Source organism: Stegostoma tigrinum, chromosome 3 (assembly GCF_030684315.1).
Source record: "Stegostoma tigrinum isolate sSteTig4 chromosome 3, sSteTig4.hap1, whole genome shotgun sequence".
Classification (NCBI taxonomy): domain Eukaryota; kingdom Metazoa; phylum Chordata; class Chondrichthyes; order Orectolobiformes; family Stegostomatidae; genus Stegostoma; species Stegostoma tigrinum.
This window is the reverse complement of record NC_081356.1, coordinates 27,831,336-27,845,204: the sequence shown is the minus strand read 5'-3', so window position 1 is coordinate 27,845,204 and position 13,869 is coordinate 27,831,336. Positions and strand designations below refer to the sequence as shown.

Below are 13,869 nucleotides of genomic sequence, written 5' to 3'. Positions count from 1 at the left end.
ATGGTCACAGAAATTTGAGGGTGCATCCATGAGGATCAATGGTCGGCACAACATTGTGGGCTGAAGGGCCTGTTCTGTGCTGTACTGTTCTATGTTCTATGTTCTATGTTCTATCTCTGCTGCGCTCAGTATCACTGCTACTGTGCCTACAAGGCCACTACTCTACCATTCTTACTAATACCTGTAACATCTTCTCCCACTCGCTTTTACCAATCCCAATCCTGCATGCCCTCTGTGCTGCCAACTCACTCGCTTGAGACACTTACCCACCTGCACCAGCACCTGCAACCACACTCCTTTCTCTTAACATCTGGAGTGAGAGAGAGAGGGAGGCAAGAGAAAAATAACCCACAAGGCAGGAGTTAATACAGGTGGCGGGCTGCCTGACGTTCAGCTCCTCACCTCTTACAAAGAGGGGATATTGACTCTGATCTCACCAAGTGGCTGACTGACTCTGTCCATGCCTCTGGACTGGTACTGGAGGCTGCACTTGACTTGACCAAGGAGTGCTGAGAACCAAGGTAAGCTTTCTGGCTTTGCATCTAAATGAAACAGCAGAGCAATGCAACAGTATTCTTACCCTGAAACCTCCGGCTAAGGGACAAGGTGCAAAAAGGAAAGTGAGGACAAGGATGCAGTGAACATCCAGGCAGGCTCAAAGTGAGTGAGTACAAAGAGAGCAGGTGAATGTCTTTGAGATGCAGCTTTGTCCATCCTTAGCTGTGTGCATGTCCCTGATCACAAAGTGTCTTTGCTGCAGCATTATAATGATAGTCATTGCTCCTGAAGATGCAACACTGAAGTGTGAAAGCACTCTGTAAGTGAAGCATAGATGTGCCACAGGGGTTCTTAGAGGCTGGTACATACCAGATACCCATGTCCTTGCATGAGGGCTGCGGTGGCTGGTGACCATGCAGTGTACCAACATGAACGTCCTTTGGTACAGTGATCTGAAGCTGCCAAGCACTGTTCTGACTTCTAGAGCAAGAATTCTTACCACCTAGTTTGCTTCCAGTAAATAGTTCAATAGAAAGCTGTATACGAAGCAGCCAGATCTACAGGTAAGTTCATTATAAGCAATAATTCTCTCTAATAGAGAACTTACCTCGATAGGCAGCAGTTAAAAGAAAAGACGTGACAGTCACAGAGGTGGCAAGTTGTTCCTGACATCAAGATCAACCTTGCTGAACTTCCCTCGTGATTCTGCCTCATTTCTAACACAAGCCAAAAATTCCACCTTGTGTCAGATTACTTCTCTCTCCTTTAAGGTTGACCTTAAAACCTCCCTATTGACTCAACTATTTGTTACATAACCTTATGTCCAAAAGTTGTCCCATTAACGCGAACCACCTCGTGACTGTTTCATGACATTAATCTGTCTATTCATTGGATAGTGCAGCACATAGGGAGGCCCTTCAACCGCTCAGGTCCAGGCTATCTCTTTTGAAAGTTTACCTGCTTGATCCCATTCGCCAACCTTTGTTTCCTTAACCCTGCAATCATTTCTCCTTCAAGTACTTGCCCAATTCCTTTTTGAAAGCTAGTATCAAATCTCTTTCCACTGTCTCTTCAGACATTGCAAATGTCAAGTTCATAACATTGATAGGGTGATATTTTTGTGTTAGAAGACTCTTTGCTTGACTGAACTTCTTTAGCTTTCAATCCACTATTTTTAATGCAATTGAACAATTTTAAATGGCCTGTTAATGTAGCCTCCAACACATTCATGGTTCAAAATTTAGGATTCCTGAAATATTTAAAGTCTTACCATGTAATAACCTGGTAACAGCTTCTGTAAGAATTCTGCTTCTTTATGCTGCACAGTCTTTATGATGAATTCATCATCACTCGTGACATAAAATAAAGACCCGCTAGCACCAGGATTAGAAAGTTCGATCAGCGGCTCATTGCATAAAGAATACTGGTGGGAAAGGAAGATTTTGAAAGAATAATTAATGTGCTTATTTTCCTAAAGTACTTACAATGTCATTTTGCTAACGGAAATTAAATTTTTCTTCACAAGGCTGTGATGCTATTGACAGATAAAACACACAGCTATGACTTAACAAAAGCACAGAATTTAAAAAGAAAACTAGTATAATTATTTTTAATTTAAAGTGATCTGAGACAACCTAATTAGAATTAATGTACAATAATGCCATAAGGCTTGTTAAAAATCACAGGCTTTTTTCAGGAAGTATGGAGGATTTTAAAAAAAATCCAAAATTAAAAGTTGTTGTCTACACAGATTGCAACAGAGGGAGGCCATTTGGCCCATAAAGCCTGTGCTAGGTCTAAGGGTAGTACACTTCATCTCAGTACTCAGCTGTTTCCCTCATAATTGAGCAAAAAGTAACAAGTCTGTTTACACAGACATTTATGGTATACATTAACTTTTCTTCAAAAAAAATTTAAATTATATGCGATCCTAACCCATTTCAGAAGAGATTAATCCGCAATGTGCGCGCAAGCTCAAAACAAGAGAGTTGATAAACAATTCCACACTTGAGTATTAGAAAAAGAGAGCTTTTAAAATAGCTAAGCTAATAGTGATCAATTTCCTATGATACGTAGTTTTTGAAAGGAGATCTTTTTATTCCATGCAAGCTGGTGGGACAGAAAGATAAAACCGCATTCAGACTTGGACAGTGACTGCTCCCTGTTCTGTCGTAGTAATTTCAAGGTATTCAGCAGAGCCCTGACCTCTGAGTGGGGCATCCCCTGGAGTGCACAGTTAGACATTTTCCTCTCAACTTTTGACCAGAGCATGTTTCACTACGACTTGTTGGGATTAACAGCCAATAACAGTGTGGTGAGAATAAAAGTTTTTTTCTGGGACTTTAGAAAATGATACTGATCCACCATCAAATCTTACGAATTACTAAGATTTAAGGACTAAAAGGACAGAGAAGAAAATCGAGTGAACCAGAGTCAAATCAAGCACAAAGCAGGAGCATTAATTTTCTCATTGAGAGCTACGTTAAATGCAGAAATCCAAAGAGCTCTTAGAGCTCAGCTCTTCCAGCAACTTTGTTTTTGTTCCTGATTTACAGCATCGGTCTTTATTTAGTATTCAGCTCTTAAAAGTAACTCTGACACAGAGGGAGGTGGCGCTAGTGGGAGGTTAATAATGGGGGATGTGGGGTGGAATGGTGGTGTTGGTGGGGAGGGGAGAGGAAAGGAGAGACACTCATCATCCAGAGCTTGTGGTTTGGCACCATTCAAAAGATCACGCTTCCTTACCATAAGCTGTTTGATGATTTCTGCATTAAACATCATTATTTTGTCTGGGCTTGTCTGCAAGAAGCAATTATATTCCTTTCGTTCCCACTTGTGAAAATATAAATTGAAAAACAAATTGCTGGGAAAATTCAGCAGGTCTGACAGGATCTGTGCAGAGAAAGCAGAGTTAAGTGTTGAGTCTAGTGACCCTTCAAAAGTTCTGTTTTCTCTCCACAGATTCTGCTAGATCTTTTCTGATCTTCCATCCTTTTCTGATGAAGGGTCCGGGCCCAAAACATCAGCTTTTGTGCTCTTAAGATGCTGCTTGGCCTGTTGTGTTCATCCAGCTCCACACACTTATTTCTGCTAGATCTGCAGAGTTTTCACAGCAGTTTGTTTTTATTCAATTTCCAACATCTGCAGTTCTTTCTGTTTTTTGCTCAACCCTTGGTGAGGATGGAATAACTGCATACAAGAGGAAGCAGTTGTTTAATAACACTGGACATTGCATGCCACTTACCTTTTGTATTATGACAAGTTCCACTTTCAGGGGCAAATGTGAAAAAACCTGTATGCGTATTCATTCCAATCTGAGATATCCAAAACTTTCATTCTTGGGACCAGTATAACATTAACAAGTCCCAAAAGGTTAATCTCTTATGTGTAGTAACTCACCTACTCAGCTTTTCACCATAACTTATTTCCTCCTTTTACCTGAAAGGAATCCAACAATCTTGTGAATCTATGTACTCTTTCATTAGTCTACCCTGGAAATACATTCATGTCTCTATGATACTTTTTGGTGAAATTTGGATGCATGTCTGAACAATTTAGCCAAATCAGAATGATCAATTCCATTCATAAGAGTTTTTTTTCCTTAAATAAGCTAGTATTTTAATCCAGCATTAATCCTATTTTTAAAAATAATTTAATATGTACCATAATATTGAAATTCTTAACCTTGTTTCCAAAATCTCTCCATGACCTGCACCCCTTCTCCGTTACCTCCTTCTGCCCTTCAACTCATCGTGATATCTGTGCTCCCTTAATTCTGATTTCTTCTGTGCTGTCAATTTTAATCATTCTATCCTTGATGTTTGTACCTTCAACCTTGGATGCAAGCTCTAGAAGTCTCTTGTTAAAACCCCTCCACCTATTTAACTCTTTCCTCTTTAAAATCTATGTCCAACTAAACGTTTGATCGCCTATCATCTCACGTGGCCCAGGGTCAAATCCTATTTGATAAATTGTTCTTTAAGACACCTTCAAATGTTTCACTACAAAAATAGTTTCTACGCAAGTTACTGTAGGCTCAACTTTCTAGCCTTCCTTGGCAATAATATCCTATGATTAATTGGCCAGGTTGCAGTAATCCAGCATACAGTAACACCGAGTGCATTGGAACAATGCCTTGTACAGCAAGCAACAAACTAACATTTCTCTTTTTTAAAAGAAGGCAGAATTGCAGCATTACAAAAGGAAACTCACCAAATAATCATCTGGCTTTATATGAAAGAGTTCTCGGAAATAGCGGAATGCTAACGGAGCATACGTCTTGAATCTGAAGTCTGGGTAGCGATGTGCGGGCGTGAGATTACTTCCTTCACTGAAAATCATCATGAAGAGATAACTTAATGATTGCTAGTAACCTAATAAATTGCTATCAGAATTTATTTTTAAAATTAGAGCATTCAAAATATTAAATGCCTTTTGCAAGAACACATACACCAGATCAACAGCCTTGCCCTCATCAGCCTTTTCACTATCCCTTCAACAAATTCCAGCAAGTTAGATGCAACTTTCCCTTAACAAACCTATGTTGTCTCACCCAAATCCACCCATATTTTACCACGGGACTATTAATTCTCTCACAAGTAATTATTTTCAGAAGTTTCCCCATCACCAAAACTAAGCTGAATGGCCTGCAATTGTGGGTACCACTCTACATTCTTTTTGAAAGGAGTGTAAAATTTACAATTCTCCAGTCCTCAGGTGGTACCCCTGAATTCAGGGAAGATTGAAGGTGCATTGCCAGCGCCTCTGTAATTTCCACTGTCACTTCCTCAATGCACTTGGATGCATCTGTTGCGTTACCAACTTTAATTAGCAGCAACTTATCCAATTCCTCTTTATCAGTTATGAACCCCGCTTGTGATGAGTTTCCCTCTGTCACTGTGGCCGAAGCACATCTGCTTCATAGCTAAAGATGGATGCAAAGTAATATAACGCCTCAGCCATGTCTCTTGCCTGTGTAAATTCCCTTTCTTCTCCTCATTAACCCTACTCCTCCTCCTACTATTCTTTTAGTAGTGATGGCTTTGGGATTTTCCTTTACAAGTTAGCTGCCAATCCCTTTTCATAATCACATGTTGCTTCCCCTATTTTCTATTTCATCTGTTCTAAACCTTTTAGAAAAACCAAGCTGAATACAAAACACCACTGTCATAAGCACACGTTTTCTTCTCTAACTTACTTTCCATCTCCTAAATCATCCAGGAAACTCTGGATTTGTTTGTCCTACCTTGTTCAGTTATATACCTTCACTATACATGAAGTATCTTCACTTTGAAAGGTAGCCCATTGTTCAGTTATTGTTTTGCCTGCCAACTATTGGTTCCAGTCTGTCCAGCATGGCTCTGTTCTTGCCCCATTGAAATCAGGTCTCTGCCAGTTGATGATTTTTTACCCTGTATTGACAAATGTCATTTTCCTCCATCATTCTAAACCTGAATGTACAATGGTCACTGAACCCTAAAATGTTCCCCCATTGACCCTTGCTCTACTTGGCCCACTACATTCCCAAGAAACAGGAACAAAAGCGGAAATTTCTGCAGAATAACAGCAGGTCTTGCACCATTGGTGGAGAGAAAACAGAGTTACTGTTTCAAGTCCAGTGACCCTTTTTCAGAACTAGGTCTAGCAGCGCCTTTTTTGTTGGGCTGGACACATAATGCTATGTGAAATTCTCCTCAACATTATTTTGGAAGACTTGTCCTTCACTACTCCTCACACTATCATTATCCCTTGCTAAAAGTGCATAATTAAAGACCCCCTAAACTCTAAAGCCACGCTTCCTCGACCCCTCTCACTGCCCTCCTGTTTACTGTATATTCCCTTGGTTTGTTTGCTGTCCCCAATACATAACTTCACTTCTCTACATTGAATACCATTTGGCACTTTTCCATCTACTCAACCAAATTAATACAACGAGCTATTCCCTTCATATCATCAACTCGTTCTATTGTTAAAAACATTCCCCTTTCTTTCCTCTGATGAAGGGTCTAGGCCCGAAACATCAGCTTTTGTGCTCCTGAGATGCTGCTGGGCCTGCTGTGTTCATCCAACCTCACATTTTATTACCTTGAATTCTCCAGCATCTGCAGTTCCCATTATCACCCCTTTCTTTCCCCCTGTCACTAAACTAATTTTTGACCCATATCACCTTGTTTCCCTGTCTGCATCTTAAGAGCTTTAGTTTCTCTGATCAATTTGCCACGTGTCAACTTCTCAAATGCCTTACAGAATTTCATGCAGACACAATGTCAATTACCCAACTTGTTACTTCCTTGACAAATTCAATTTAGTAAAATATGACCTCCCCTTAATAAAACCATGCTGACCATACTTGATTAATCTGTGCTTTTCTTAGAAAAGAGTAATTCTGCCTCTCAATATAGATTCTAGTAATTTGTTCAACCACTAAGATCAGACTGACTGGCCTACACTTATTTGGTCTACCTCTTGCACCATTTTTGATTAAGTGTATGATGTTCAGAGATCTTTAATCCTCTAATACCTTGCCTGTATAAAGAGAGGATTTGAAAATGATTCTCAGAGTATGTCATTTCCTTCCTGGATTCCTTTAAAAGCCTAAGGAACAATTCACCTGGAGTTAAGGATTTATCTACCTTTAAGGTGGTCAGTCCCCAGGTACTTTCCATCTCATTATGCTTCTTTTTATCTGATGTTCCATTCTCTTCCTCATAAACTAGGAAGAGTGTATAATCCCTCTCCTTTTTAAAGGAAGGGACTCAAAACTACTCATCACAAATCCTGCAGACACCATCAGCAGCCATGCAAATCTGACAGCCCCCCATCCTTTCCTTCATTATCCTCTTGCTCTTAAATGTACTGATAAGCCATCTTTAGACGTTCCTTAATTTTACCAGCCAACGTTACTTTCAGGTCCTACTTTTGCTTTTTTTTTAAGCTTCTCCCTGGTCTTTCTACACTCTGAGCTACCCAAGTATTACTTCACTTTTGTAATCATCCCTCACTATTGTTCTGCTTTGTGGCACCGGATAACTGTGTGATTCTAAATTTGACAGCATCACCTGCTTTCTTTGTGGACAACTATCCACTGAGCTGATGGAATCTCATTTTTCATTGCCTGCTACTGATTTTCCTTTAACAGGCTGTGACCAGTCCATTTTTGCTACATTGTCTCTCAGCTTCACCAATTTTGCCTTGTCCCAATTTGGAACTTTTATTTCTGTTCCATCTTTGCCCCTTTCCATAATGACATTAACTCTAACACTATTTTTCTAGCTGCAAACAGTCACCCATTTCTATTTCATCCTCTGACCCAGCCTGATTTCCTAAGTTTACATCTAGACCTGCGCTGTCTCATTTGGCTTGTTACAAATTGCCTAAAAAAGGTTCTCTTGAATGCAGCTCATGAATTTTGTGTCCTCTCTGCCTTTCACAGTTTGTATCTCAGTTGAAATTTTCATAGTTGAAGTCTCCAACTACTATTACCCAATTGTTTTTGCAATCAGAAATGTGGAGACATATTTGTTTCTCGAACACTCTTCCCGTATTTAAAGGTCTATCATACACATCTAGTAGTGTTCTGAGAAAGGGTCACCGGACCCGAAACATTAACTCTGTTTTTTACCTTCACAGCTGCTGCCAGACCTGTTGAGCTTTTCCAGAAATTTTGTTTTTGTTCCTGATTTGCAGCATCTGCAGTTCCTTCTTTTTTTTTTACATCTAGTAGTGTGGCTGCTTATTTGAGTTCAATCCATACAGCCTCATTTGACCCTCAAGTGAATTTTGAGACAAAGTAGGATACCTAAACAATTACCAATTTGCATATTCCCTCTTCCCATTAATTCCCCTCTCTAATTTTAAATGAGCCAGAAATATCCTTTCCTCCTCTGCTTCCAGTTCCCCTGAAGCTTATCCTTCTCCATGTTCTTCAGTCTCTGCCTGCTTGGAATAAGTGGCCAGTCCTCTCAATATAAAACATTAATCAACATCCTCCCAAACAAGCAGTGCACCAGAACTGGAAGGTATTTTGTAGAAACAAAAGCACACCCATTCCAGGGTGACAGTAGTGATTGATTGAAGTTCATTTTCCCTGAAAGAAATGGTAAATTTATTCATTCCAGATGTTTTAGAAACTCCTGTCAGTCAAACTGCATTATATTAAAGCGTCACAATCCACTGCAATATCGAAGGACTGCCAAGTTGTCGAAGCTGCTGCTGCTGTTTAGATGGAACATTCAGAGGATCCCCTGTCCTTTCTAGTCAGCACAACAGCTCCAGTGGTCACTAATTCAAAGTCGAGAGTCTTCTTCAATGTCTTGGTCAACATTTCTCTCTCAGCGAATGTCACATTTTCTGTAATGAATGTTATATTGTTTGTGGGATCTTGCTCTGCAATAATTGTTGCAGCCAATGACTATACTTCAAACGCAACACATTGGCTCTCAAACACCCTGGAAGCATGCCTGATGTCACAAAAAGTGCGAGATAAATGCAATCTTAATGAAACAAAAAAGCTTTACAAGATGGGTGCCTCATGACATTTTTGCAACACAACCTTCCTTTCATTTCAACAGGGCCCCTATGCTCAAAAGGCAATATTCAGGGAATCTGGCTGGTTCCATGTCAATTTGTGGAGCTTTCTGCTGCCGCTCTTCACCTTTAAACAAGGACATTACCTCCAGTTGTGAAAGCAGATCTGGTATTGACGTGTGTTGTGATTAGAGTGGTATTTCCAATTCCTACTACTGGAAAATGTTTAAAGCTTTGCATAATTGAAAAGGACAGTGTGTGTTTGACAGTAAGCTGATGGGATGTTACTTGTAAATCTTCTGCAGAATTTTTTTTTTTCAGTTTAATCAAAATACTTTATCATTGTGTTTACCGTATTAGGGTTAGGTTAGAGTGGCAAAAAGTACTAGGATTGGGCCATGGACCACGGACCACATGGAAGATACTCATTAACATGGACTGACTGAACTAAATGGCTTACTTCCAGTTGGAATTTTCATGTGATGCAAAATGAACCAACTGTTCCCAAGTCTGTCTTTTGATAAGCAAATTTAACACAACAATTTGTGAATGACATTTTCCAAATATACAAACGACCTCCAGGTTATAGGCAGGATGTATTCCCTGTACAACAAAATTAGTAACTCCACTTGCAAAATCAAACAAAGAACATGTGTCATTAATAATCTCAAAGTTTCTTGTTGTACAGCCATCATACATACAAGATATCTCCAATGTAACATATTATCAAATTTCAGAGATAAATGTAGAAATGTTTCAAGATAGAAAGATTTCAAGAATCTAAAGGCCAACCTTGGTAGAAAGACACTCTCCACAACGTAGAAATCCTGCATAAGCACATCCCTGCCTGGTTTTGATGTGAGGTTCCCAACAGCATATCCTATTCCAAGTTGAATGGAGCCTTGAAGTGCAGATGATGGTGTCTGCATCAAAAATAACAATACAACAACTCATGGTTTCTGTGTAACCTTCCCTGTGCATCAAACAAGGCGGTCGAAAAGCTAAATAATTTGTAATCGTGACAAAATCACTGAAAGAACAGAAAATGCAGAACATTCTAGTCATATAACTGTGACAGAGTGTGCACCATTGCCATAGCAATGATGCATTGATCTTGAACATTCTACTCATGAATTAAGAAGTTTAAACTACCTGACCAGACCCCTTCAAATTCCAACCTTGAAGAACAAAAGAACATACAAAACAACTAAATGCTCCACCCCTGTAAGTCAAATGGTGAAGAACAGAGCTGAAGTCAATATTTTCATAGATAATAAAATGTGAAGCTGGATGAACACAGCAGGCCGAGCAGCATCTCAGGAGCACAAAAGCTGACGTTTTGGGCCTAGACCCTTCATCAGAGAGGGGGATGGGGAGAGGGTTCTGGAATAAATAGGGAGAGAGGGGGAGGCGGACCGAAGATGGAGAGAAAAGATGATAGGTGGAGAGGAGAGTATAGGTGGGGAGGTAGGGAAGGGATAGGTCAGTCCAGGGAAGACAGACAGGTCAAGGAGGTGGGATGAGGTTAGTAGGTAGGAGATGGAGGTGCGGCTTGGGGTGGGAGGAAGGGATGGGTGAGAAGAACAGGTTAGGGAGGCAGAGACATGTTGGACTGGTTTTGGGATGCAGTGGGGGGAGGGGAAGAGCTGGGCTGGTTGTGTGGTGCAGTAGGGGGAGGGGACGAACTGGACTGGTTTTGGGATGCGGTGGGGGAAGGGAAGATTTTGAAGCTGGTGAAGTCCACATTGATACCATTGGGCTGCAGGGTTCCCAAGGGGAATATGAGTTGCTGTTCCTGCAACCTTCAGGTGGCATCATTGTGGCACTGCAGGAGGCCCATGATGGACATGTCATCTAGAGAATGGGAGGGGGAGTGGAAATGGTTTGCGACTGGGAGGTGCAGTTGTTTATTGCGAACCGAGCGGAGGTGTTCTGCAAAGCGGTCCCCAAGCCTCCGCTCGGTTTCCCCAATGTAGAGGCTGCCACACCGGGTACAATGGATACAGTATACCACATTGGCAGATGTGCAGGTGAACCTCTGCTTAATATGGAAAGTCATCTTGGGGCCTGGGATGGGGCTGAGGGAGGTGGTGTGGGGGCAAGTGTGGCATTTCCTGCAGTTGCAGGGGAAGGTGCCGGGTGTGGTGGGGTTGGAGGGCAGTGTGGAGCGAACAAGGGAGTCACGGAGAGAGTGGTCTCTCCGGAAAGCAGACAAGGACCTCAATATTTTCATACTATGGTTTTTTTTTTGACAGGGGTTATAAATTAGAAGAAAAACCTCTTATACAAGAGGTTCAGGGTGGTGTTAATTTATAAAGGATGCAAATGCATCTCCACTTGATAGAGCTAGCCACAACATTAAATGCATTATATCCACAAACCTCATTGAAAGAGACTTAGCCACCTCCTTGAAAATATTCTATTTAATACAGTGAAGAAGCCTGCTTCCAACTCAATGGAAGAATACCATCCATCTTTATGTGATAACAAATAATTAGTCTTGTCCTTTGGAGGGGACATGACAAGTCATAAGTCTGAATGGCTGAAATTAAATTTCCATACTTGACACAAGTGCAAGGAGAGAGTGATTATGTACATAGGGTCGGCAATGACAGTTTTACCTTTTTGTAAATCTTTTCCCGAGAGTTGCCTTCACCACTGTGCCCGTTTTGCCGAACTGCAGTGTTTCTGGTTTCAGTCGTGGAAGTCATCTAAAAAACACTTAACATTTAATTTACTTTAAATTATATTTTCTGAAAAATAAATAATGTACCAGCAGTCACTGTAAAGTTTTATTCATTGGTATATAAAAAGTACACAGTTGGCATACTGTTTCCCTTGGAAAGCCATAGGCTTTGAGGGCAGAGATTCCAAGCTATTATTCCCAAAACTAGATTCCTGAAGAGTAGAGACTTAGGACTATATTTAATTAAGGTGATGGGGATCTGAACTGATGCCCGAAGAGTTGACAGGGGCCCAACTTTGTCTCTTTTCAGAAAGGCCCGCTGTGTTAAAACTGAGTAGTAGCGGTCCATCTCAGAGATCAAGGCCCCCAGGGATGCAGGTCCTGCCACCAACAGCTGGCAGAGGCCAGCAGCAGCTCTTCATTGCTCACCAGCAGCACCACAATTGGGCTGGGGTGGATGGTGAAGGGGCAAGCAGCAGTGGTGTTGGTGGGGGTGAGGAGGTTGGCAGGAAGGCAGTTCTTACCAGGCCCTCCCCTGCTTTCCTTCCAGAGAGTTAGAAACACAACAGGGGCCCTATCTGACAAAAAAATCACTAAAAGGGGGCAGAATTAAATAGTGTGCTGGCAGTGGTCGGTTTGAACCTCTTTAGGAAGAGGGCAATATTTGTGATCTAATCTTCTCACCCAAGCCAGAAAAAAAAACTTGGAAAACAGTCAGTCAGTCATCCATTTCAAGACTGACTGACTGACTGATTGAACTTACAGCTTCAAACAGCCAGGCAGACCAAAGGAAGGGACATATTTAAAACATTATTCCACTTGAAAAGATGAGAAGAGAAACTGGTCATCATTGAACACATTCTATAGTCACAACTTCTCGGGAACTCCATGAATCACTTGTAGCAGGGACCAAACAACCCAAGTGATCAAAACATTAACAAATGTAGAGTTCGGGCTTGGACGTTGCTCCAGAGTCCTGATGAGGAGATCAATTTTTACCAGGCACTTTGATCCTCATGAGATAACATCCAGATTATCTATTAATTGAAGGATAAATATAGTCCGGACCATCAGGAAGAACCACTAATGCCCTTCTTCAAAGAGTGCATTTTGGGACCTTTTATAGCTATTCAAGGTGGTGCTGGGGTTAGTGGAGACCTGATGTTTAACATCCTACTAATAGCACCAACAATACAGCATTCTCTCAGTAACACACTGAAGTACTGAGGCAGGGAAAAGAGATCAATCCGCAGTGGGGACAGCAGGCCCTCATGGGGAGAGCCCAATTTGGAGTGTCTGTTGGCCCAAGGCTAAAGAAGGACGGTAATGCTGAACTTCTAATTTTTTTTCTATTTTGTATCCAAGATGGTACCAGGAATGAGGACTTTGTACAATTTTATTGTATCCCTGTACTTCAGTACATGGGGCAATAAAATCTAATTCTTATTGTAAAGAGATTCTAGATCTTCATGTTGTGTTTTTGATTGGGCAAGTTTTTGCCAAACAGTCCCCTGGAAAGCACTGACCTTTCTGTCACTATTGATGTGGCAACTTTCCAAGAGTCTCATCTAACAGAAATGTTTAAATTGATATTTCTCATGGGAAAGAAAAGTTCGTAGGAAATGCATGCAGATATTAAACTTTTTAATTTCTTTCCAAATACATATTTGCTTAGCTCCAGACCCCAGAAGAGAAATGCCATTCTTTTGTTACCTTTGTTGACAAAGGGGTTACAAGTCATCTGAAGCTGTTCATGATGGGCTCCTTCACTGACAGGGTATGTAGTTCCGGCACATGCTGATGAAAATGAGGCATGTGTGAGAATTGTTACAAGATCTGTACAACAGTTATGTACATTTCTACAGTATTTTCAATGCAGTAAAATATTCTAAGGCACATCACAGGAACAAATCATAGATTTGGTATTGACTTAAACAAGGAAATATTAGGATAGGTGACTGAAAGGTTGGTCAAAGATGTAGGATTTAACAGAAAAGAAAGAGATGGAGAGAATTAGAAAGGAAATTTCACAGTCCAGACAGCTGAAGGCACAAGTGACAATTGTGAGGGGGACCGCACAGAAGGCCAGAACTGGAAGAATGCAGAAATCTCAGGGTATTACAGAATTATGGGAAGGATGTTACAGCAATCAAGAGGGA

At 40.9% G+C, this 13,869-nt stretch overlaps 1 protein-coding gene across 18 annotated transcripts in view; it reads right to left on the bottom strand.

Moving 5' to 3' along the window:
• Window positions 1–13,869, bottom strand: part of LOC125450665 (phosphatidylinositol 4-phosphate 5-kinase type-1 beta-like) — a 144,423-nt gene that overhangs the window by 52,240 nt on the left and 78,314 nt on the right. For 15 of the 18 annotated variants that reach the window (XM_059643975.1, XM_048526686.2, XM_048526689.2 and 12 more), the window contains 5 exons: window positions 13,424–13,507; window positions 11,646–11,735; window positions 9,817–9,947; window positions 4,711–4,828; window positions 1,769–1,921 (listed from right to left, as the gene is read on the bottom strand). In XM_059643975.1, the coding sequence (XP_059499958.1) occupies window positions 1,769–1,921; window positions 4,711–4,828; window positions 9,817–9,947; window positions 11,646–11,735 (492 nt within the window). In that variant the 5' untranslated portion in view covers window positions 13,424–13,507. Of the gene's footprint in view, window positions 1–1,768; window positions 1,922–4,710; window positions 4,829–9,816; window positions 9,948–11,645; window positions 11,746–13,423; window positions 13,508–13,869 lie in introns of all 18 variants that reach the window. The other 3 variants (XM_048526699.2, XM_048526698.2, XM_059643984.1) reach the window with 1 other exon arrangement.